General features: G+C 48.2%; 2 protein-coding genes across 3 annotated transcripts in view; one reads left to right on the forward strand and one right to left on the reverse strand.

The window, feature by feature from the left end:
- Positions 1–5,292, reverse strand: part of PKD1 (polycystin 1, transient receptor potential channel interacting) — a 45,269-nt gene extending 39,977 nt beyond the window's left edge. For both annotated transcript variants that reach the window (XM_080942157.1, XM_080942156.1), the window contains exon 1: positions 5,005–5,292. In XM_080942157.1, the coding sequence (XP_080798283.1) occupies positions 5,005–5,219 (215 nt within the window). In that variant the 5' untranslated portion in view covers positions 5,220–5,292. The remainder of the gene's footprint in view (positions 1–5,004) is intronic.
- A 13,843-nt stretch (positions 5,293–19,135) lies between these two features.
- Positions 19,136–23,275, forward strand: RAB26 (RAB26, member RAS oncogene family; the record flags this gene model as incomplete). Its single annotated transcript, XM_080942133.1, has 9 exons — positions 19,136–19,333; positions 20,422–20,532; positions 22,010–22,051; positions 22,121–22,187; positions 22,389–22,441; positions 22,691–22,756; positions 22,845–22,901; positions 23,000–23,076; positions 23,173–23,275. 9 exons carry the CDS (start codon positions 19,136–19,138, stop codon positions 23,273–23,275), a joined length of 774 nt encoding a protein of 257 aa, XP_080798259.1.
- Between the last annotated feature and the right edge of the window lie 617 nt (positions 23,276–23,892).

Genomic DNA, 23,892 nt, shown 5'->3' on the forward strand with positions numbered 1-23,892 from the left:
CAATAAATAAATAAAATAAAAATTGGAGTAAAATAATACTTTAAAGCAAATATAAATTTAAAAAAACAAAATGAAGCTGGATGCAGTGACTTGCACTTGTAAGCCTAGCATCAGGAGGCTGAGACGGTTCACGGCAAATTCTAGGCCAGAGAGTGCTAAAGGTGAGATCTTGCCTCAAAAAACAAAACAAAAAATGAAAGGGGACCCAGCATACTTGGTGTGTGCCTGTAGTCCCAATACAGGCTGAAGCAAGAGGATTTTTTGGGCCAGTTCAAGACTACCCTGGGCAATGGAACAATAACTTCATCACACATACTACCACCACATATGCCCCACACCACCCACTGAGGTAAGGGGTACTAGGCTAGGGGTAGGTCTCATAAATCCTCCCATCGCTGAAGGCATCTCTGAGGTCAGACTTCTGGTCTCCCTAACCTGGACACTGAGGTATGAGTAGGAATTTGCCTGCTCACACTGGTCTATGTTTCTCCTTCTGTACAGCATCTGGCCTGAGCACACACCCCACATTCAGGCTCTCTGTTCTGTCTGCAATGCAACGGGATGCTCTTCAGGTACATTTCTTGGTGGCTGGCTGGCAAGTAAGGACAAGGGGACAGCTCACACTCACACACACACACACATACACACACACACACACACTGAAATCACAGAGAAGACAGGGGTCCTACTTAAACAGCTGTAGTGTTAGTGTGGGTGCCAGTCCCTGAACTTGTCCATACACCACAATCCCTCACCTCTGAGGCCTCCCAACTCACCCTTAAGACCCCTTAAGGTAATTTACTTTATTCATAGGCAAGGAATTAAGAATAGAGGCTGATTGGTTGAGCCAAAGTCACATGGAAATACAAGGTTTGGGACTTGAACCGAAGTCTGATAACAGATTCCCATGCTTTCCTCAGATGAAGGGAACTGGGACAGGGAGAACAGAGCAAGCCATAGGAATCCCCAGGGAGCATATACCAAACCTGCAAGAAGCCTGGCATAGTGGTGCACACCTTTAATCCCAGTGCTCAAGAGGTAGAGGCAGGCGGCTCTTTTATCAGTTCAAGGCCAGCCTGGTAAACATAGTGGGTTCCAGGACAGCCAGGGCTACATAGTGAGACCCTATCCCCAGGAAAAGAAAGGAAGAAAATAACTAACTAACTAACTAACTAACTAGGGAGAAAGTACCTCAACAATCTATCCCATCCATCCCCTGAGTGAGTTCCAGGACCCACAAGAGGAGGTCCTGTCATCTCTACTCTTTGCCATCTATTAACCAGCCTGAGTGCAGTCTGGGGGTCAGCTGTAAAACCTTCTGACCACATTACTTCCCCGTGACACACCAGTATATGACTCTAAAATACTTCAATGCCTGGGAGCCTCCGTTTCAAAGTCAATGCAAGAACTAAGAGACTCATCCTACAGCCCCACAGAAAGAGAACATTGGCGGAAAGAACACAAAAAGCCCAGCATAAGTCTCTGAAGGAGCGGACAAGGAAGAGTGTGTCTCCTGGATAATTTCCTCAGACTTGTTTGTCTCTTAAGATTGGAGGGCAGTCTCCTTACATGAACCAGCTGTATCCAAATTTGTAGCAAATATCTTGCCTCTGCCTCCAAGTATAGGGATGATAGGGATATATTACCACTAATAACCAAACTATTTTTGTATATATTTATTACTTGGTGTAATTAAAGCTTATTTTCATCAACTACAAAATTCAGACAAAAACTGCACACTATGAAGTTCCACATTTCAAAATTTACAATTTGATGAATTTTAGTGTCTTCCTTCATAAGCCTGGGTTACCATCAACACTAATTCCATGTCTCCATTATTCTAAAAAGAAGCCCAACAGTCCCTGACCACCTACTCTCACCACACTATGAATCTTTTCCTGTCTCAATAGATTTACCTATTCTTAACTTTTCTTAAGGATTTTTTATGTTTTAAGGTTTTTGGATTTTTTTTAATAACAATATTTCTGTGCATGGCCCAGGCTAACCTCAAATCCAAAATCTTCCTGACTCAATTTCCCTCAGTGTCAAGATTACAAGTATAAACCATCATACCTACTTATCCCCCTCCTCACTTTTTTTTGAGACAGGGTCTCTAGACATAGCTCTAGCTGTGTCCTGGAACTGTGTTGACCAGGCTGCCCTCGAACTCAAAATTTAAAAATGTATAGCACCTGTCACCAAAAATGATATCTAAAATAACCATGTCTGGAGCCAAAAAACAGCTTACACCTAGTGCCAGGTGGATGTCCCAGAGAGCTTTCTTCAACAATACAAGGTCCTACCTTGTAGTCAGTAGCCAGAGAGGTTCCAGAGACCCTGAAAAAGGTGTGACCCTCCACAACAGAGCTGGAGACACAGAAGACAGAGACATGCAAGAACCCAACAGCTCACAGCTCAGTCAGTCAGAAACTGGAAGCAGTAGATAGTTTTCTCCAAAGCCAAAGTAGAAAGAACTGGAAAAAGTGTAGCCATCAGCTAGATTCAGACCGTCAACTAGTTGTGCTACGCAGACCTAGTTCAGACCCTAATTTAAACTGCCAAATGTCCAGAGTCAAGCCGGATGGTACACATCTGTAATTCCAGCACTATGAAGACTGGGGCAGGAGGATCAGATGTTTGAGGGTTCAAGGACAGTCTGTTCTACAAGTCTCAACAAGTGTAAAAACAAACAAACAAAAACCCCACCCCAAACATCTGGGCATAGTGGCACGCACCTTTAGTCCCGGCACTTGACAGGCAGAAGCATCAGATCTCTGTGAGTTTGAGGTCAGTTTGACAAAAATGTACACAAAAATGCACACAGTGGACATCCCCTAGACCTAAGGAAGCGTTTCCTATTTTAGGTGTGTCTTCAGTGTTATAATAGATAAAAGAATAAGATGCTGGTCTTTGGCTCAAAATATAAGACAGGAATGGCATGCAAGAAGGCGAGGTTCATTACTCTGTTCTGCATCCTTTTCACAATAACATAACAGGGCTTTAAATGACCCATAGGAAAGCTCTAAGTCAGTCAAGCAGCAATGCCCTTCCAATAACATCACCTATCTTAAGCAGCAGAATGTTTTTAAGTCAAGAAATGCAGGGAAGTTATGTTCTTAGAAGACCAGCTACCAGGACACAGCTGTTCTGCCAGAGTCAGACACATGCAGAGGAGTCTGATGATTAGAAAGAAGGCAATATTCCTTGGACACCTAAACACTGGCCAAGGTTGTTGTCTGTGTCCTTGGCCCTCAGAGGAAAACCATCTTTCTGATCTCCAGTAGTCTACAGGGTGAGCAACATACTGGACACATAGTGGCCTTCAGAACTAGCAGGGAGAACTCAACACTTGCCCCTGAGGCCTCAGCTTCCTATCAGCTGGTTCTCACAGCTCCTTAAGTCTCTTAGAATCAGTGTTGGAGGTAGAAAGCAAAATGTGAAATCTTTACCCATCTGTCCATACGTGAGGTCTTTCTGATGTCTCTTAACACAATGTGAGGGGCTAATAATTTGAGAATCCTATGAGCTCAGGCTGGGCCAGGCTATCAGCTCTCAGAAAACCCTTTGCACTAAAACTCAGGGCAACAGTCTGAGCTTCACTTCTGAGCAGAGAGCCCAGAGACTTGTAGGCTCTCATCTTTCATTTCCTAGACAGCTCCTGAGAGGCCAGCAGAGGGTGAAGAAGGAACCAACAGGAGCTGGACCTGACTCCCACAGACACCAGGTAGCAGAGAGAAAGAAGTGCCTTCATTCACAGCGTCCATAAATCTGGTCCTGATGCAATTCTGTGGGTCCTATTAGATAGCAAAAGGGGATCCATTTCCAGAGACAGCTGCACCACAGATGCTACAGTGCTCAAGAAGCACAGTGATAGACTGGGTGGACCCGAATCTCAGCTCCTCACAATGGTGGAGTCACCAAGCCCATTATAAAACCCAGTGAAAGGGTCCAATTTTATCTTAATAAGTTTCTGAGGGGATTCCAGCAGGAATTATAGGGCTGACGTGCCCAGGAAGTCGAAGAGGTTGAAATCAGCAGGTCCTGAGACTAAGTCTGCAATCTTGTCCTCTTTAGCATTCTTGATCCAGTGCTGGCTGCCAGCACTGCAAAAGCTCCAAACCTCAGGCTACTGTGTCTAGGTATGATACCTTGAAAACACATCATATCTCTAAGCCTGTTTCCTCACCTCTAAAACAGAGGTCTGGCTCTACCACCCTCCAGAGAACTGGACTATGAATTAAGTGCAATAATCTATAAAAAGAGACTAGTTAAGCCTGGTTCAAGACGATCTGTCAATGAGATTTGCCTGTTACTTTCAAAAGGCAAAACTGGCGAAGTCTCAAATGTTTTAACCCCTCCTGGCAATTTCCCCTCCCTAAATACCTACCTGACACCCACATTCACCATGCCCCCTACTCCCTAACACTAACACAGCAGTCACCATGTGTGGCCAAGACCACAGGCCAGGCTGCTGGACCCACCTCTTGTCCCTTAAGCATAGACAATTCTTACACATCCATAAAATTCTTGTTGAGACTCCTCCCCTAGACGTCAGCTCTGAGCCCCAACAGAAGTCTCCAACCCCAGGATGCATCTCAATTAGTCTCTAATTAACCTTTATTCTGCAACCTCCTACCACGCCCCACGCACTGTTGCAGCTCCTGTTTGAGGAGCCCCGCAGCGTGAAACGTCAGTCTTCATAGGAACTGGGGATTTTGGCTACTCCTGTGGGTCACGCCGGCTGAGGTCCAAGGTTTTCCTTATTTAGTCGGGCCGACATCCCTGCTGGAGCCTCGCCCTGGGAGCGGCCAGGCCCCGCTGCGTCTTGCGGCCCGAACTCAGAACCGCGCCCACGCTCTGCGGCCGACAGCCCGGCAACGCTCCAGAAAGGTTCTATCTACCTCAGCCCTGCTCCCGCCGGACCCAGTCAAGATGCTCTAGCCAGGCCGCCCGCCGCCATGGCAACCGCCTGCCCGCCTGCACTGCCTCGCCGCAGCTACTCACAGCGCGGTGGCGTCAGCCGGGATGCGCAGACTCGGCCCGAGTGTCTGCAGCCAGCGGCCGGAGCAATTGACGCGGCAGGCGGCATCGGGCGCTGGGCCGCAAAAGCAGGGGAGCGGGCAAGGCCCGCAGCCGCGCCCAGGGTCTCCGGCCAGTGCTCCGAGCCACAGGCCCAGGCCTAGGGCCAGCGCCAGGCGAGCGGGCGCGCCGGGCGGCATCGTCAGCGCAGCCCGCGCATGGCCCCGGTTCCCCGAGGCCCCTTGCGCCGGCAGCCGCAGTTCAGGAGGGGCCCGCGGACCTCATGGTGCGGGCCGGGGCTGGATGCAGCGGCGGCCGTGGCCCGTCTGCGGTGCGACAGCTGCTCAGCGCTCTGGGGCAGGCCGCACCTCAGGGCCTTGGCCGCTTGCTCGCGCATTCGCGCTGCACTGCAGACCCAGCGCCAGCTCCTCCTCCTCCCCCACCCCAGGCACGGGGCGGGGCGTCCGTAGGCTCCGCCCCTGCGCTTCCAAGTTGGCCGTAGGTGGATGAAGAAGGCCGTCACAGCTCTGTCTTCTTCGCTGCAGATCCTGCAGTGGGCGGGGCCTGAAGGAAGGGCGTCCGCAGAGGCTCCGCCCAATGAGCGAGAGCCTTAGTGGGCGGGGTCTCACGGGAGGGGAGTCCTCCAGAGGCCCCGCCCTCTGCTCAGCGGGCCTGCGGCAGACCAGGCTGGAAGGTGGAGGAAGCTCCGCCCCCTCTGCTGCGGAGTTCGGAGCCCCGATTCCTCAAGCTGCGGTTTAAGCAAGTGCCGGCTTAGACTGTCCCCCACCCACTACGTCTGGAGGCCTTGTAGATATTCACCCCGATTTCCCGAGTTGCCCCGTGGGGTCCTCTGGCTGTTGAGGCCTCCTCGGAGTCAGTAGGTTTCTCCGCTCCCAGCCTTCTGCAATCAACAGTCTCAATATTGAAAACACTAATAGGTGCGAAAGAGAGGGGAAGAAAGGGGTCAGCGTCGGGCGGTGGCGGCGCAAGACTTTAATCCCAATACTCAGGTGACAGAGGCAGGTGGATCTCTGAGTTCAAGGTCAGCTTGGTCTACAGAGTGAGTTCTAGGACAGCCAGGGATATAAGTACGCGAAACCCTGTCGAGGTAGAGGGCAGTCAGCGGGTAAAGAAGTTTGCCAGGCAAAACCTAATCACCCGAGTTCTATTCCGAAATCCGCGTAAAGATAAACTTACACAAAGTTGTCCTCTGGCCGCTACACCCTCGCCAAAGCACGCGCCCTACATTAATAATAAATTTAAAAGGAAAAACAAACAAAACCCTGCGGCCTACAGTTTCTGGGTGCCAGCCGTGTTAGCTTCCACTCCGCGAGTCTTCCCTGCCCCTGGAGAGTACCGCCGACCTGAGTCAATAAATACTTGCTGCGTCATATCAAGGACCTCTGTCAGAGGATGCTGCAGAGGCTAGGAAGTGATGCGTGAGATTGCGCTCACCTGGAAAGGGTGAAGCTCAGCGCTATGTGCAGCCCATCCTGCCGCTGCCGAAGTGCAGGGGAGATGCTGTCCCGCCCACCCGCAAGCAGCTGCAGCTCGCGCTTCAGACTCCAGGTACTGCAGATCCTTGTGCGCATGAGCTAAAGACAAAATTAAAATGAGAGAAAAGACTCCAAACACAGCACTAAGGAAGAATCCTTCCACTTGCAGGAAATATTCAAAAGAGGAAAGTCAAAAAATAAAAAAAGAAAAGTCCACAAAGACAGAAAGTTGAAGAGTGCCTTAAGGCTGGAGGGAAGGGGTGAGGGTTTCTTTGGAGACAATAAGCGTGTTTGTTCCGTAATTAGATCAAGTGATTAAACAACCTTATTGAATATATTAAAATGCACAGAGCATGGTAGCATGCGTTTCTCATGCCAGATGAGCACACACACACACACACACACACACACACACACGCACACACCCACCAGGGATAGGGGTATAGCTGGAGAGATAGCTCAACAGTTAAGAGCGCTTCCAGAGGACAGGTGTTGGGTTTACAGCACTCACATGGTAACATACAACCAGGTGATTCCTAGGTCATCCTTTTAACCTCTTCTAGCTCCTTTAAGTATGTGAATAACAGATACCCACACAAAACCATAAATACTTCTTTTTTGGCTCTTGGGGGGAGGGTCTGAGACAGGGTTTAACTATGTAACAGCCTCGAACTCACAGAGATCATCTACCTGCCTCTGCCTCTTGAGTGCTGGGATTAATGACGGGATCCACCAGGCTGGGCTTAAATATTCTTAGAAAGATATCATGCTTGGTGAATTGTATCTCAGTTTTTGGTTTGCATGTGTGCATTTGTGCTTGCAGTTTTGGCCAAGGTCTCACTAGAGCTCAGATATGAAATTGCCTTTGCCTCCAGATTAAAGGCATACTCCCCCCCCATCTAACTAATTTGGGGGTTTTGGTTTGTTTTGTTGTGTTTTTCTCACACTGTAGCACAGGTTTGGTCTCAAATTTAAGACAATTCCTGCCTCAGCCTCCTGAATTTTGGGATTACAGGCATAAACCATCAATCTGATAAACATGTATACTTTACAGATAAGGCATGTTTTGTTTTTTAAGATTTATTGATTTTATGTATATGAGTACACTGTAGCTGTCTTCAGACACACCAGAAGAGGCCATTGGATCCTATTACAGATGCTTGTGAGCCACCATGTGGTTGCTGGGAATTAAACTCTGGAAGAGCAGTTAGTGCTCTTAACCACTGAACCACCTCTCCAGTCCTTTTTTAAAATTTTTAGACAGTTTCACCAAATAGCCCTGACTGATCTGCCCCTATGTGGACCAGGCTGGCCTTGAACTCACAGAAACCCACCTCCCTCTGCCTCTAGAGTGCTGGGACTAAAGGTATACACCACTACACCCAGCAATTATTTTTTAATTTTTAAAAATATTTTTATTGCTGGGTAATGGTGGTGAGTGCCTTTAATCCTAGCACTCGGGAGGCAGAGACAGGCAGATCTCTGTGAGTTTGAGGCCAGTCTGGCTACACAAAGAAACTTTGACTTGAAAAACAACAACAAATACACACACACACACACACACACACACAGTTTTATACGGCTAGGCATAGTAATGACATACTTCTGTAATCCCAACACAAAGGCAAAAGAAAGATCTCTGTGAGTTCCAGGCCAGCCTGGTCAACATAGCTAATTCCTGACCAGCTAAGGCTATATAGTGAGACCTTGCCTCAAAAAATATTTTGTCATTCTATGTGTGTGCATGTGTGTACACGAGCGAGTGTGTGGTGTATGCCTTTAATCCTAACAGTTGGGAGGCAGAATCAGGCAGATCTCTGAGTTCAAGGCCAGTCTGGTCTATTAGTGAGTTCCAGGACAGCCAGGGGCTACAGAGAGAAACCCTGTCTTGAAGGAGAAAAAAAAAAAAAAAAAAGACAGACAGAAAGAAATAAAAAAGGAGAAAAGCTACAAACTAATATAGAATTGTAGATAGAGAATAATCCAAAAACAGTTTAAAACCACTGGCCACGAGGACCGCAGGGAGAAGAAAGGACACATATCTACCAGCCATCTACTGTAGACAGAGCAATTATCTCAAGTTTGTCAGAAACCCAGAAGCCAGGGTTCTCCAAGGTCATCCTGGCCCTGGCCCTTACCATGTCACCTGTGCATTGCTAAAGGAAAGGTGTCAGGAGGTGACCTTTACAGAAGGCATTTTGAAAGGAAGACTTGGCAGGAAGCCACATGCCAGCAGGTTTGTGGCAATGTAGGGACTGTAAACATGGCCTGTGGTCAGCTGTCTGGAAAAGCCTCACTGTGCAGGGGAGAAGAGCAACAAAGGACAGAGCAAAACCAACCCTTTTTCTTAATATGGGAAAGGGTTTACAGATTAAGGGGAGTGTGCCAGCAGAGAGCTTGAACAGGAGAGCAGAGGACATTCTGAGAGACAAAAGAAAAGGGCCTGCATCCCACACTTCCTTACCCTCTCTGCCCTTTGCCGTGTTCTGTTGAATTCCAACAGCTTTAGCAACTGAAACTATCATTGCTCCTTTACAAAATGAGATTTCTGGAGAAACAGAGAAGTCAAGAAATGTTCCGGGCCACACAAGCAGGCGAACAGCAGACTTAGGATCATGTTCAAAGTCCCAGCTTTTCTGCAGACAGATGACAGATTTTTTTCTTTCTAAGATTCAAAGCACAAGAAGATACACCCACAAGAAAACAGAGTTGTACACGCCTTTACTCTAGCACTCTAGAATAGAGACAGGCAGATCTCAAGGCCAGCCTGCTCTAAATATCGAGTTCTAGGCCAGCCAACACTACATTAATGAGATCCTGTCTCAAAATAAGGAAAACAGATTAATCAGTTCTACATTTTTTGAAAATCTATTTATTTTTATTACATTCGTGTGTGTGTGTGTGTGTGTGTGTGTGTGTGTGTGTGTGTGTATCCCACATGTGCATATTTACCAGAAGAAGGTGTAGGATCCCCTAGAGGTAGAGTTATACCTAACATGGGTAGAAAACTAAACTGGGGCCTGAAGAGATGGCTCAGTGGTTAACAGCACCGACTGCTCTTCCAGAGGTCCTGAGTTCAAATCCCAGCAACCCCATGGTGGCTCACAACCATCTGTAATGAGATCTGATGCCTTCCTCTGGTATGTCTGAAGACAGCTATAATATATATATTATATATATATTATATAATTATTTTATATATTATATATATATAATATTTTTTAAAAAAGAAACAGAAAACTAACTTCTGGATAGACAGTACATTAACTACTGATCCATCTCTCCAGCTGTAGTGAGAATTTCAGTTTCTATAAAAACCCAGTTAAGGGGGGGAGGGGAGGCTGGAGAGATGGCTCAGTCATTAAGAACACAGTCAGTTATTCCTGAGTTTAATTCCCAGCAACCACAAGGGGTCTCACAACCATCTATACTGAGATCTAATGCCCTCTTTTTGGTGTGCACGTGTACATGCAGATAGAGCACTCATACATAAATAAATCAAATCTTAAAAAAAAAACAACTCCAAACTAGTTATGTTATGTAAATATGCTTTTCTCTTAACCCCAGATATGGGACATAGGACTGCTTCAGGTTGTCCACAGCAGCCGACTGAGATTTGTCTCATGCTCTGGCAGGGCTGAAGATAGCTTACATTTGGAATACTGGGGACTCTTGAGAGCCAGAGCCCTGAAACGCTGCAGTGGCTGCTGTGGCCCCTGCCGCCGCCTCCGCCATGGTTTGTCAAGAGGTCATGAGCAAAGAAGAAATTGGATATTCTGAGTACAATTGATTGGATTTGTCCCAAGGAGCTTGATGCCCCTAGTCAGCTGGAAGTAGTCTAAAGAGATCTACACTCCCTTTCCCCTCTAACCTTTCTCACTTACCTAGTGTTTGGGGTTGGAAGGGATTGGGGTGGAGAAGGCTGATAGATCTAAGAGCCCAATAAAGTAGCCAGAAATGACGGTCACATCCAGCTCTACTGCCTTCTTATCATCATCATCATCATTTTTATTATCATTATCATTATTCTGTTGTTCTTTCAAGACAGCCTCACTAAGTAGCCCTGGCTGTCCTAGATTAGGACATAATCTCACTACATAGATTAGGGTGGCCTCAGATTCACAGAGATCCTCGGCCTGCCTCTGCCTCCCAAGTGCTGGGTTTAAAGGCGTGCGTGCCACTGTGCCCAGCTTCTACCCCCTTTTTCTGGATCTCATTATGTGGACCAGCCTGGCCTGGAACTGGAGTGCTGGATTAAAGGGACATGCTATGCAGCCCTAGACTAATTATCTCTAAATTACCCGAAAGTGACTGTGGCTGGACATGATGCTTCATGCCTTTCATCCCATTCCCAGACAGTGAATTTCCTTTTTTTTTTTTAATTTTAATCTTGTATGTGTGTACTCAGACCTCAGTGTGCCCACAGTACAAGAGAATCATTTGATCCTCCAAAACTGAAGTCAGTGTGCAGGAACCAAACTGAGTCCTCTGGAAGAGCACAGTTTTTCTTTTTTCTTTTCTTTGAGACAGGGTTTTACTGCCTCTCCTGAGTGCTCAGATCAAAGGTGTGCACCACCACTGCCTGACTACAACCAGTGCTCCTAACTGCCAAGCCATCTTTCTGTTCCCTACACTTTTAAAAGATGTATTGCTTTATGTATATGCAAAGAGGCCAGAGGGCATCAGACCTTTGAAACTGGTTATTGCTGTCCGTGAGCTACCTGATATGGGTGCTGGAAAGCAAACCTGGAACCCTAGCAAGACTAGTAAGTGCTCTTAACCACTGAGCCATCTCTATAGCCTAATAAATGTTTTGTTTTTGTTTTTTTAAATATGTCTTTTAGGGCCTACAAGGTGGCTCAGCAGGTAAAGGCATTGACTGCACAAGCCTTGTGACTCAATTTTTATCCGTAGGACCCATATAAAGGTAGGAAGACAGAATCGGCTCCACAAAGCTGTAGTCTGACGTCCACACAAATACCCACAAATGTACATCATACACAGTCACACACTATAATAATAATAAAATTAAAAAGAAATGAAATTCCGTCTGTCATGGTGGCATATACCTTTAATCCCAGCACTTAACAGACAGAGGTATGTGGAGCTTTCTGAGTTTCAGGACAGCCAGAATTACATAGTGAGAACCTGCCTTGGAAAAAGCAAAGCAAAACAAAACAATATGTCTTAGGAATTAGAGAGAAGGCCCAGAGTTCTTTCAGAGGACTCATGTGAAGGCTCATAACAAATTAAAAATACATATGTCCATTAAAAATAAAACTCACATTGGTTTGTAGCATTAAAAAAAAATCACATTGGTTTGTAGCATTAAAAAAAAAAAAAAAAAACATATGTCTTTTGTGTTTTAAAATGTTTCCAAACAATTGAATTATTTTTTTTAAACAGACACTTTCCATTTTGTTTTGTACACATACAAGATTTCTCTGTGTAGCCCTAGCTGTCCTAGAACTCCCTCTGTAGACAAGGCTGGTCTTGAACTCAGAGATCTACCTGCCTTTGCCTGCAAAGTGCTGGGATTAAAGGCATAGTATGCTATGTATGCCCAGATTCTATTATTATTATTGTTATTATTATTATTATTAATTTTTTTAAAGATTTTTATTTTATTTATATAAGTACACTGTACCTGTCTTCAGACATACCAGAAGGGGGCATTAGATCTCATTACAGATGACTGTGAGCCACCATGTGGTTGCTGGGATTTGAACTCAGGACCTCTGGAAGAGTAGTCAGTGCTCTTAACCGCTGAGCCCTCTTTCTAGCCCCCTATTGATTGTTTTTAACTGAGTGCCCTATGTAGCCCTGACTGTTCTGGAACTTTCTCTATAGACCACTCTGGCCTCAAACTCAGAGATCAGCCTGCTTCTGCCTCCCAAGGCTAGCATTAAAGGAAGGTGTGAACAGCCATATCAGGTTAGTTTTGTTTTTTATTTTTAAAGCAGAGGTTCACTTTATAGTTCAGTCTGCACTTGAAGCAATTCTCTTCCCTCAGCTTCCAGAGTACTTGGATTACAGCCATGTGCCACTATACCCAAAATATGGGATTTTTTTTTTTTTAGAAATAAATAAACAGTAGTAACTAATAAGAAAAACTAGAAAGAAAAAAAACCCAATTAGTTCAGAAAAATCCTCAAACCAAAAAAAAAAAAAAAAAAAAAAAAAGAAAGAAAAAAAAAGAAAAGAAGAAAGAAAGAAAAGAGGGCAGGCAGGCAGGAAGCAAAAGATCAGTGTGTTCATCAAAACACACAAAAGCATGGCTATTAAATGGCTCAGAGCTTAAGAGCACTGGCTCTTTAGGACACAAAGGACGGCTCAGCATGTCTGATGCTCTGTAACTCCAGCTTCAGGAGAACCAACACTCTATTCTGGCCTTTGTGGGCCACTCACAGCACTTGGACATAAATGCTAGCAAAACACACTTACACATAAATTGAACACACACACATATACATACATACACACATGAACAACAAGAAAACATGAAGAAGGATCACAGTATTCATGCCGTACAAGAAAACGGACCAGCCCTCAGGAGCCAGAAATAGGCAGATCTTGGGCAGCCAGGACTTCGAAGAGAGAAACTGTATCTTGAAAAACCAAAACCAAAACCAAACAAACAAACAAAAAAACAACAACAAAAGGAAATTAAGGAAAAGGGTGTTAAGTAGTCAGGTTGGTCTATATGAATGTATAACAGAGCTATTAGGTATATTCTGGAATGCAGATATTCCACAAGGTCAGAAGAAATAGGTAACAGCAAGGCTGCAGGCAACACCCCCGTTTAGCACATAGAGCAAGGCCTGGTGCAAAGGCGCCCCTAGAGGTTTGTGTTCCTTACACCTGGCCATGAAGGCTACATATAACGCCACTGAGGCCCAAGGCCACCCTAAACCAGGAATTTCCACCTGAGTATGAAGGCCTAAAAGCTCTCTACAGAAGGTCTTGGGACAAAGCTATGCATCCCAATACTGAGTGACAATTAGGGACAGGTGAGTTTTTGTCACGATGGCTTCATGGGTGTATAAAAAAACAAAACAAACAAACAAACAAACAAAACCACTGAAACTTTTCTGTTGCTTACTTTCCCTGTGGATTCTTTTTCTTCCTTCCTTCCTTCCTTCCTTCCTTCCTTTCTTTCTTCCTCTCTCTCTCTCTCATTCTCTCTCTCTCTCTCTCTCTCTCTCTCTCTCTCGCTCTCTCTCTCTCTCTTCTTTTTTACCTCCTGTGAATTCTATTTCTACACCTTAGATATGGAGGGTAATTATACGCCCAGACAGGATTCGCCCCAAGTCTAGTGGGTGGGATCAATTAATGTAACTGGCATTACTAATAGATCATGAACGACTCACAGGGGACTGTGTCCCTGTGAGAAAGAATGAGAGTCTTTTCTCCCAGGAGACAAGGGACCGTGTGTGTCTTGTGGAAGCCTCCCCAGTGCCTCTCAGGACCCAAAGTTGTAAGGGTCTCATGACGGTAACAGTAACCAGAGGTGCTTTGACTTCAAGATTATGATGGCCATGTTATGCTCAGATGAGAAAGTTCCATATCATTAAACTGTGTGTTCTATGTGTGTGCATGTGCGTGGTGTATGCATGTGTACATGTGTATATGTCTCTGCTGCTTGCACCCTCCCAGACAGGGTCTCACTATATGGCCCTGGCTGTCTTGGAACTCACTAGGTAAACAAGGCTAGGCTGGCCTTGAACCCACAGAGATCCACACACCTCTGTCTCCTGAGTGCTGGGATGAAAGGTGTGTGCCTTTATTAGTCTTAATCAATTACTTATTTTTATTCTCTATGTATGAGTGTTTTACCTGCACGTATAGAAGTGTGTCACATGCACGCAGTGCCCACGGAGCCCAGAAGAGGGCACTGAATCCTCTGGAAAAGCAATTACAGACCCCTGTAAACTGTATGCTAGAAATGGAACCCAGGTCCTTCGCAAGAGTGGCAAGTGTTCCTACACATGGAAACAGCTCTCCAGTCCTATCCTAGTTTCTGAGACAGTCTCTCATTGAACCTGGAGCTTAATGTTTCATCCAGACTAGATTACCGCTGAGTCTGGAATCCCCTGTACCCATTTGTCAGCTCCAGGGTTACAACACATACATAGTGCCAAGCCAGCCCCGTCGCCCCCTTTCTAATATGGGTGCTGGAAATCAGAATTCAGGCCCTCAAGCTTGTCCACCTTGCACATTACACATTGAGCCATCTCTTAGCTCTTCAACTTGTACACTTTAAACATACGCATTTCTTGGATATTATATTACCTAGATACCCAGAAAACTATTTTTGACAAAACCAGGCAACATAGGCCCTGTATCACCAAGCGCCTCCCATCTTCCCAGGTAAAGAAAAAATAAAGAAGACACCATTCCCAGAGAAGCCAGTTGTTGTCGGCTCGCTCTAGGGATTATGTGGTAAAGCAAGGGACTGTTCGATCAGTTTCAGGATAATGCTTCTCTCTCCTATGTTGTTTGAGAATGTGGATCCACAAAACCCCACTCAGCCCCTCCCCCCGTTGACAAGAGGGTCCCACTCGGGAGCTGGAAGCCAGCACTGCTGAGAACTGGTCCCTGACTCGATGGGAGTACAGACTTAGGGACCATGGTCCCCAAGAACTTAGATGATGTGACTTATTTTCGGTGCTAGGAATAGACTCCCGTTATGTGAAATGAGGCTCTGCTTCAGCCCCACTTCAGCCCTGTAGTCGTGGCTGTGCACAAGCTCACCCTGAGTGCGGTGAGCACCTCTGCCTCATAAGCCGCTGTGGTGTTAACCTCCAAAGGAGCTACTCTCTGCTTGGGCCCATACAGATGATGCTTCTTCAAGTAAATATGGCTACTCACCTGTTACCACCAGCCAGCAGGACATTAGGGACACCAAGACAATAGATTCCTGGGGGTATCTTTTCAGGAGAAGGATATATTTGAAATATATTTGGACCTTTTACATCTGGTGTCAGAGTCAATATATCTCTGACATCACCCCTTTTCTAGGGTGACTCAGTGCTCTCTCTCTCTCTCTCTCTCTCTCTCTCTCTCTCTCTCATACAATTCAGCGCTGTTGCAGTTCTTCTGATGTTTCCATGGCAACTTTCACAAGGATTTCATAGAACATAAGGTGTTTGAGCAGGAAGGGCCCTTGGAGAGCAACTCCTCCACATTTTACAGAACAGGAAGTAGGTCCAGAGAGATGATGCCAAAGACCCAGGGTCACATAGCAAGAAAGGGACTTCTGCCCTCTAGTATTTAGACAGCAGACAGCTGAGTTCCACAGGGTTGACCCCTCAAGAGATACTCTAAGAACACAAGCTTTGGGGGGCTCTGCTCTCTAAAGGACCCCTGCAGCCCAGCCTAACTTTCTGCTGCTCAATCACAGACCTTTCCCGTTAGTGCCAGAGAGGAAAAGAGCAGACAGCACAAGGTCTGTCCTCAGAAAGCTCCCAGATGGGCACAGACCTCTGGAAAGCATCCAGAGTGCAGGAAGTAGGGAAAGGAGGAATGTGGGGAGCAGGGTTCTGTAAGGTCAAGAAGATGGCTTTCATTCTTGCCTGTTCTCCAGCATAGGCCAGACTCTGGGCATGGAGTAAAGCTAGAAGCCTAGGAAAAAATGAGAGAGACAGGCTAGGCTGAGGACTCCCTGGACAAGCTATATTAGGGAAGCTCCCAGAAAGACCAGTTAGAAGTTTACAGGAGTTGAGGGGCATGAGAGACCAAGGGCAAGGATTCAATGAGTCCTGGGTGTCTCCATTCATTTGGAGACAAGGACATGTGCTGCAAATCCTTCTTTTTTAAAAACTGAGATATCTTTGCATTCCAGAGCTGAAGGACTGGACCTCCAGGGAACATTCAGCCAATCCTGACTCCCCACCTTGGGGACTGATCCCTACCGGCTGTGCTCTTCTTTCCAAGTTTGAAGATCTCAGAGTGTAGAGGACTCCAAGACAGACTAAGGCTGTCACATCCTGCTTACCCTTTCTTATCAAACTGGTCCCTTCCCTCGAGCTTGCTCTGAGCCACAGTTAGTTAATCTCCACCCTTAGGAAACTATGGCTCTTCTCTAGAGTCCCAGCACTTGGAAAGCTCGAGGTCAGTCTGACCTACACAGTGAAACCCTGTTATATCATCCCCTAGGCTCCTGTGTCCGTCAGAGACTTGGCTTACCCAGTCAGTTACTCTCCATTGGCTGCTTGAATGTTCTCTACTCATGCTACCCAGGTTCTGAAAACCACTGTCTCAGAGTGCCAGAAACTGGAGCATCCTGGCTCGGGTTCAAGGGGAGGAAACACAGATCCACTCTGTCACTGGGAAAAATACCAACGTGCTTGCTGGTTTTATCTGTTTGTTTTCAAGAGAGGGTTTCTCTGGGTAGTCTTGGCTGTTCTAGAGTTCTAGAACTCGCTCTGTAGACCAGGCTAGCCTCTGCCTCCCGAATGGAAAGCTGGGGTTGAAGGTGTGCTTCCACCTTCCATCTTCTTTTGTTGTCTTGTTTTTGGGACAGGATCTCACTCTGTAGGTCTGGCTGTCCTGGAACTCACTATATAGACCAGGCTGACCTCCCAGAGATTTGCCTGCCTCTGCTTCTCAAGGGCTGAAATTAGAGGCATGCCCTCCACCACACCTGACTCTTTTCATTTTAACTAATAAATTACTCACTATGTAGCCCTGATAGGCCTGGAACTTGCTGTGCAGACCAGGCTTACCTTTAGCTCACAGAGATCTGCCTGCCTGTGCTTCATGAGCACACAGATTAAAGGCGTGCACCACCATGCTCGTCTGAGGGCTGTGTCTCTAACTTGTATTTCTTTCACTAGTTTAGTAGCTGCTTATTGAGGCCAAGAGCTGGCTGCCAGGGATATATGACAGTGACCAAGACAAGCTGCTTCCTGTGCCCAGAAAAGCCTCCATCTCAGAGTGAGAATCGGATGGAGGCAGAGGGGCCTTGAGATACAGTGATTAAAGATGAGCAGGGGTGGGGGAAGGGAGAGAGCTGCCCCCCTCCCCAGGTTTCTTAGGAGAAGACAGAGACCTGGATTTTATGTAAATGTTCCTCCTTTTAAAGGCAAGTCTGTCTCCTCTGCTGCTGGAGGCTCTCCTCCTCTGCAGCCCTCCCACTTTCTCTGGCTTGGCTGTTCCCTCTCTCCTCCTAGATGCCTGCACTATTTTCACTGCTCACACCCTAAATCCATGCAGCCCCTGCCCCAGAGCATCCAAACTTGGACTCCTGGTGTATCTGTACTGGACAGATTCTAGGCAGCAGCTGGAAGGAGATTGTATGATCTATTGATTCCTAGGGCAATAGGCACAAGCTGTTGAGGTTCTCAGCTGAGGTCCTGGGCCAATCAGCCTGAGGTTGGCCTTGTGAGGATACTGAAGTATCCTCGGGGGATGCAAAAGTGAGATCCCCCGTTCCTTCTTCCACTCTAGGTCAGGACATACTGATCTGGAGATTAGCCTGAAGGAGGCTTTGAGACCCAGAGGTCAGGAGTTCTTCATGTTCTGCTCAGGAGGCCGCCAAGAGACCCAGAGGTTTGGAGTCAGTGATTGCATCTTAGAGGACAGCTAGGCTATTCCAGAGGAACTCCAAGAAATTCCATACCTCAAGGGCAGCACCCTCCAGCATCCTCAGTCCTCACCTCTGACCACTGAAGTTTCTCTTGACTGGAGTCTTGGGCGAAAGGCTTTGGACAGCGCTCTTCCAGTCAGCACGGGTGAGGCAGCAGAGTCAGATCTTGAAGAAGGGTCTACCAGGTCCTAGGTCAGTTTGGGATTAAGACAATCAATACTGACCTCTTTTGGATGAGAACCTAGGATGGAAAGACTGTCAGGGCATAGGTCTTGCAATGATTATGTCAGAGGGCCTGATGCTGGCTGGCTGTGACAATGACGTCCTTTCTCACTTCAGATACTTCAGCTCAGGTGGCAAAATATGTGAGGAAGAACATCGCGCCCATTATGCCTCTGATCAGCTGAGCCCAGAGTGCTCGGGCATAGCAGGGATTGTTGTGAAGCATGAGTGTTTGGAGCTTCCAGAATTTGCCTGGCCTGGAGGAAATAGCATTGAGGACAAGTAGTCAGATGGCTGGTATCTCCGATGAAAAAAACCTGAATCTCAGGGTGCCTGTTTATGCAAGCCATCTGCCCCAGCATCCTCACGGCAGAACACACCACAGTCCCAGGTCTATGGACCTATTAAGATAGGTTACTGAGCTGGGGACACTGAAGACTGGGGCAAGGAACAGCGCACCGAGAGGACACAGGATCCTAATGCTTCTCATAGACTGCTAGGGCCCTTGAGCACAGTGCACCAGATTATGCTCCTGGGATGCACACCTAAGGGTCTTCCTGGGACCTCCTGACCCCGCCCCTGGAGCGACGGGCCTATTTGCATGGCTCCGCCTCAGAGCGGCCATTGGCAGCGGAGTGGCTGCGCCGCCTGTAGGGACGCGGGGGCGGGGCAGGCACTGAGTGCTGGAGATGCTGCTGCTGCCGCCGCTGCTGCTGTGGGACGGGTTCGGGTCCGAGTCTGTCTTGGCGGGCACTGGGCGTAGGACAACCCGGGACCCGGTGGTAGCAGCAGGAGCACACTGAGAGCCATGTCCAGAAAGAAGACCTCCAAGAGCAAGGGGGGGAGTGTGCCGGCTGCCTCTACGCTCCCCGCCGCCGCCAACGGGCCACGTCTGGCACATCCCAGGACTACGCGCCCTGGCCCAGAGGCACCGCCCAACGGGCTCCCGCAGTCCGGCCGGCTCTCCCTTGGAGGCACTGGAGACTTCTACGACGTTGCTTTCAAGGTGAGCCAGGCGCCTCCCCGCCATGGGAGAGCAGCAGGTGGCGTTGGAATCCTAGACCGCCGCTGGGGAAGAGTGCAGGGCCATGCGGACCCTCGGCGCTGAACTGACTGGCTTAGAGCAGTTTCTTGTAGCTGGCACGGCAGTACCTTACATTGTCGCCAGACCCTATGTGCGAGCAAGAGCGCACAAGCGCACGCGTACACACACACACACACACACACACACACACACACACACAATTAGACTTGGGTCTGGGGTCTTCAACAGCTGGCAGGGTCCTACTCCCACTCCACCTACTGCAAGGCCGAGCAAGGGGTCCTGAAAGATCAGAGTCCCGAAACTGTCCCTCTGGGTTCTATGGCCCCTACCGCTGCTCCTGTCTGATTAGTTCCCAGCCATATGCTGCCTTCCCTCAGGCCCAGGGGCTGTAAGCCTCTTTTTTTCTGGGAGGAAGGAGAAAGAGGCCACCCGAGACGAGACCAAAATTGAAGCCTATGTGAATTGACCTCCGAAGGCTGGGCCATCACTAGGTTCTGGAACATTGGCCTCAGAGATCATGGGGGAGGGAAAGACTTCACTGGTCTGCCCCTCAGATCATCCCTAGCCCCTCTTTACTTCAAACGCTGACTGGCACACCTCTCCTGAGCCTTGCTGCTGAGATTTGTGTCTTTGCTGGACTTTGAAGAAACCCCTGGTACTGAGTCCCCCACAGGTCTCTTAGGAGGTACTCTCGTGGTTCTGCTCCCCATAGGCCCCAAATGCTGCCCTCCCAGATCAAGGATAATGTCTATGGAGGAGGGGTAGGTAAGATCCTGGATGGGGACAGCTGTCCTCACTCCCTGTTGACTAAGTGGCATTGTTGGAGGGAGAGGTGACAGGGGACTATAATGAGGGCAGAGAAGCTGAGCATCCATGCTATTGGGGACCATGCTGCTGTGTTTCCCCAGGCTGTGCTGAACCTACAGGCCTGGAACACTCATCTCCTCCCCTGGCCCTTCCCCCAAAGCTCAAGGCAGACCAGAAGCATCTCTAGGTGGGCAAGGCCCTCAGCTCCAAGCCTGAATCCTCTGATCTCCTGCCCGCTCTAGGTCATGCTGGTGGGGGATTCTGGTGTGGGGAAGACCTGCCTGCTTGTGCGCTTCAAGGATGGGGCTTTCCTGGCTGGTACCTTCATCTCCACTGTGGGCATCGACTTCCGGGTGAGAGTAGAGGCTGATGTCTTGAGCTCTGACTGGGTCCAGCTGTGCTATGGTTCATAAACACAGTCCTCCCAGTACCCTTGGCCAGCTGATTCTCCGTCTCCTGATGTGTCCATAGGCCCAGGGAGTGGAGTTTAGCTACCAAACCAGCTGTCTCCCAACACATGAGGGTCCTGGATGCCTCCTAATACCCAAGGTAGTGCCTGCATTCAGCTGAAGCAAGAGTTCTCATACCAGGGGTTGAGGCTGTGCTGAGATATGTCTGCGCTTCAGAATAGGGACAGCGAGAGAAACCTAAGGCCTGCTCACTTAGGAGGTCCCTGCCTTTGCATATAGAAACCTCCTTAGGATGCCAGGCAGGGTTCTGGGAATTCTAGCCTTAAAGCCCATCCCCAACCTCTGACCCTCCCCAGTCTGGATCTCTCATGTGCAAAGGTGTTGGTGTGTTCTTGGCAAATCCTAAATTTGCATTTTTCTCACCCTTTAATTAGACCCAGTTAGCAGGAGGTTGGGAGGAAGACCCATTTCTGGAGACAGGAAATGGGGGCTCCCTCCAGTGGGAACTGCTCTTTATCCTGATTGAGGACTGTAGTTCTTCTCAAAGTGTCCAAGTTATAGAGGCTAGGATAAAGTAAAGGCTGAAGTGTCAGAGGGAGCCGGACAGGCATGTGAACAGGGGCTCCTTGCCTGTCATGGTGTCCCTCCTCTTCTCTTGGTTTGCAGGGCTGCTTGGTTTGCACCCCTATTCAGGGTGCAGGAAAGGCAAAGTGTCCTCCCTCACCAGGCAGGTTCCCTGGAGACCTAGAAACACTGACAGAAGAGCTCTGGAGAAAGGGAGAGCCAGGCTTAGCCTCCCGGAGCTCCAGTGTCTCGTCAACCCTCCTTTGGGGGTGACAGGTAGATGACACTCCAATCTGGTGTCTAATGGATCAGTCTGGAAAACCTGCAGACAGCAAATTCATGAATACCACCTATGCATCAACTATAGCTCTGGGCTCTGTAGGCATAGTACAGTCAGACAAGCATTAAGTCCATCTCCTGGAAAATGGGTGTTCCAGTGACTGGGGGTTGGGGTAAAATTAGCTTCTCCAGGCAGGGTGTAGTTCTCAGTGTACATAGTAGCTCCAGTTGAAGGTACTCCTAAACTAGTATCTGTCTTAAAGCAGGAACAATGTACTAGTAGTGTACTTTTGGCCACCAAGTAGAAACTTGTTGTTGTTTCTACTTGTGTGTGTTAACAAGGGCCCAGGGCTGGTGCTGGAGGTACTGGCAGGGAATATCACGCATTCGCCAGGAGCCTCTGATTTTTAAGCATAAATGTGACCTTATGTTCTCAGCAGAAAGAGAACAGAAAGTGCTGTAGGAATGGGGGTCCTCCAACCTCCTCTCAGTGGGGAGTTCATCCAATGGCTTACATTTCCTGCTTCAACCAGAGGATGGCAGGCATCCTTACCAGCACTGCCTGTTTCTCTTTCAGAATAAAGTTCTGGATGTGGATGGCATGAAGGTGAAGCTGCAGGTAAGGTTACAGGAGTGCGGGTTTGGGGCTGGAGACATTGGGCGGTATGACCAGTGCCTGTTGCCACAGATCTGGGACACAGCCGGTCAGGAACGGTTCCGAAGCGTCACCCATGCCTACTACCGGGATGCTCATGGTAAGCCCATAGACATGGGGTCCAGCTATCCTCCAGAATCTGGGTTACCTACTGGCATGGGGGCAGGGAGCAAGTAGGCACACTATGGGACAGCAGGTGAGGGTGATGCTGTCACATCCTGTGACTTGGAGTATCTAAAAGGGTGTGGGTAGTGGGGAGCCACTGGGCCCCAGGGATGTCCTCATTGCTTTCTGTATCCAGCACTGTTGCTGCTCTATGACATCACCAACAAAGATTCCTTCGACAACATCCAGGTCAGTGGCCTTGGTGGGGAAATGAATTAAGATTGCCTAGATGGTATCATGATCCCCGGAGTCCTACTACTTAATAGGAAGCATAGAACAGTTGACCCATCTCACGGTTGCCAGGATATTTGCTGTGGGCCTGGGTGACATCTGGCTCCATTAGCAGGACCACCTGGATAAGGGCTTCTAGAAAAGCCACTCAATCAGGTGTGCCACAGAGGTTAAGCCCCGAGACTGGCCCCAGCTTTCCCTATACAGGCCTGGTTGACGGAGATCCAGGAATATGCCCAGCAGGACGTGGTGCTCATGCTGCTGGGGAACAAGGTGGGAATCTGGGCCTGTCCTCTGCAGCCTGGCCCCACACGGGGAATGCCGTGAACTGGCATTAACGAAATTCCTGTGCCTGGGCCAGGTTGACTCTACTCAAGAGCGTGTGGTAAAGAGGGAAGATGGGGAGAAATTAGCCAAGGTGAGTCAAAGAGGGAGGGTGATGAGGGTGTCCTTGAGATTGTGACACTTGGGCTGCCCCATGTGCCCAGCAACCCAGCTGGCAGCAGCTATTTGCAGGAGTATGGGCTACCTTTCATGGAGACCAGTGCAAAAACCGGCCTCAACGTGGACCTAGCTTTTACAGCCATAGCAAAGTAAGTCTTGGTAATGAACAGAAACACCACCCTCACATTTCAGTATAAGTGCTTGAGTGGGCTACTTTGTGCTAAATCTACCTCCCCCCTCTTCAGGGAGCTGAAACAAAGATCCACCAAGGCTCCCAGCGAGCCACGCTTCAGGCTGCATGACTATGTGAAGAGGGAAGGCCGAGGGGTCTCCTGCTGTCGACTCTGAAACCGGTTAAATCTCAGTCCCACACTGGAGGAAGCAGCTCTGTATAGAGTCTATAGTTTTAACTTCAGAGGATGGATGCCCTAGTGTCTTCCTTTCCAAGGCACACACCCAAAGCTAATGCTCTTACCCCCTTAACCCCAGGGGCCATCACAGAAAGTCTTGAAGCATACAAAACCATGCCACGGCACACTGCTGCCCTCTTCTGGGGACTCCCAGCAGTGAGACGGCACCATGCAGTGCCTCTTCTCTAGGAAAAGCCATGCTTCCTGCACACTGCAAAGGCAGGATCCAACCCAGGACGCAGGATATGGGCAATTAATGTCCATTCGTTGGGCTGCTTCTAACAAAGCTCTATTTCCCACAGCTCTCTGCTGTAGGAAACCACAGGGAGATTAGGATAGAACAAAGTCATCACTTAGCAGGCTGACCCAGTTCTTTCCACCTTGTACAAAAGTAACCAAACCACAAATGTTGAGTGAAAACCTGTCTGTAAAGTCCCTATTAATAAAGATGTTTCTGGAAGTTTGTGTCACCTGTGGAGAGCCACTTTCTGGGGTCAACAGAATGGCCTAGAGGAGGTAAAGACACTTCCCAGTAAGCCTGTGGGTGTACCAGCC

Source organism: Micromys minutus (assembly GCF_963924665.1).
Source record: "Micromys minutus genome assembly, chromosome: 31".
Lineage (NCBI taxonomy): Eukaryota > Metazoa > Chordata > Mammalia > Rodentia > Muridae > Micromys > Micromys minutus.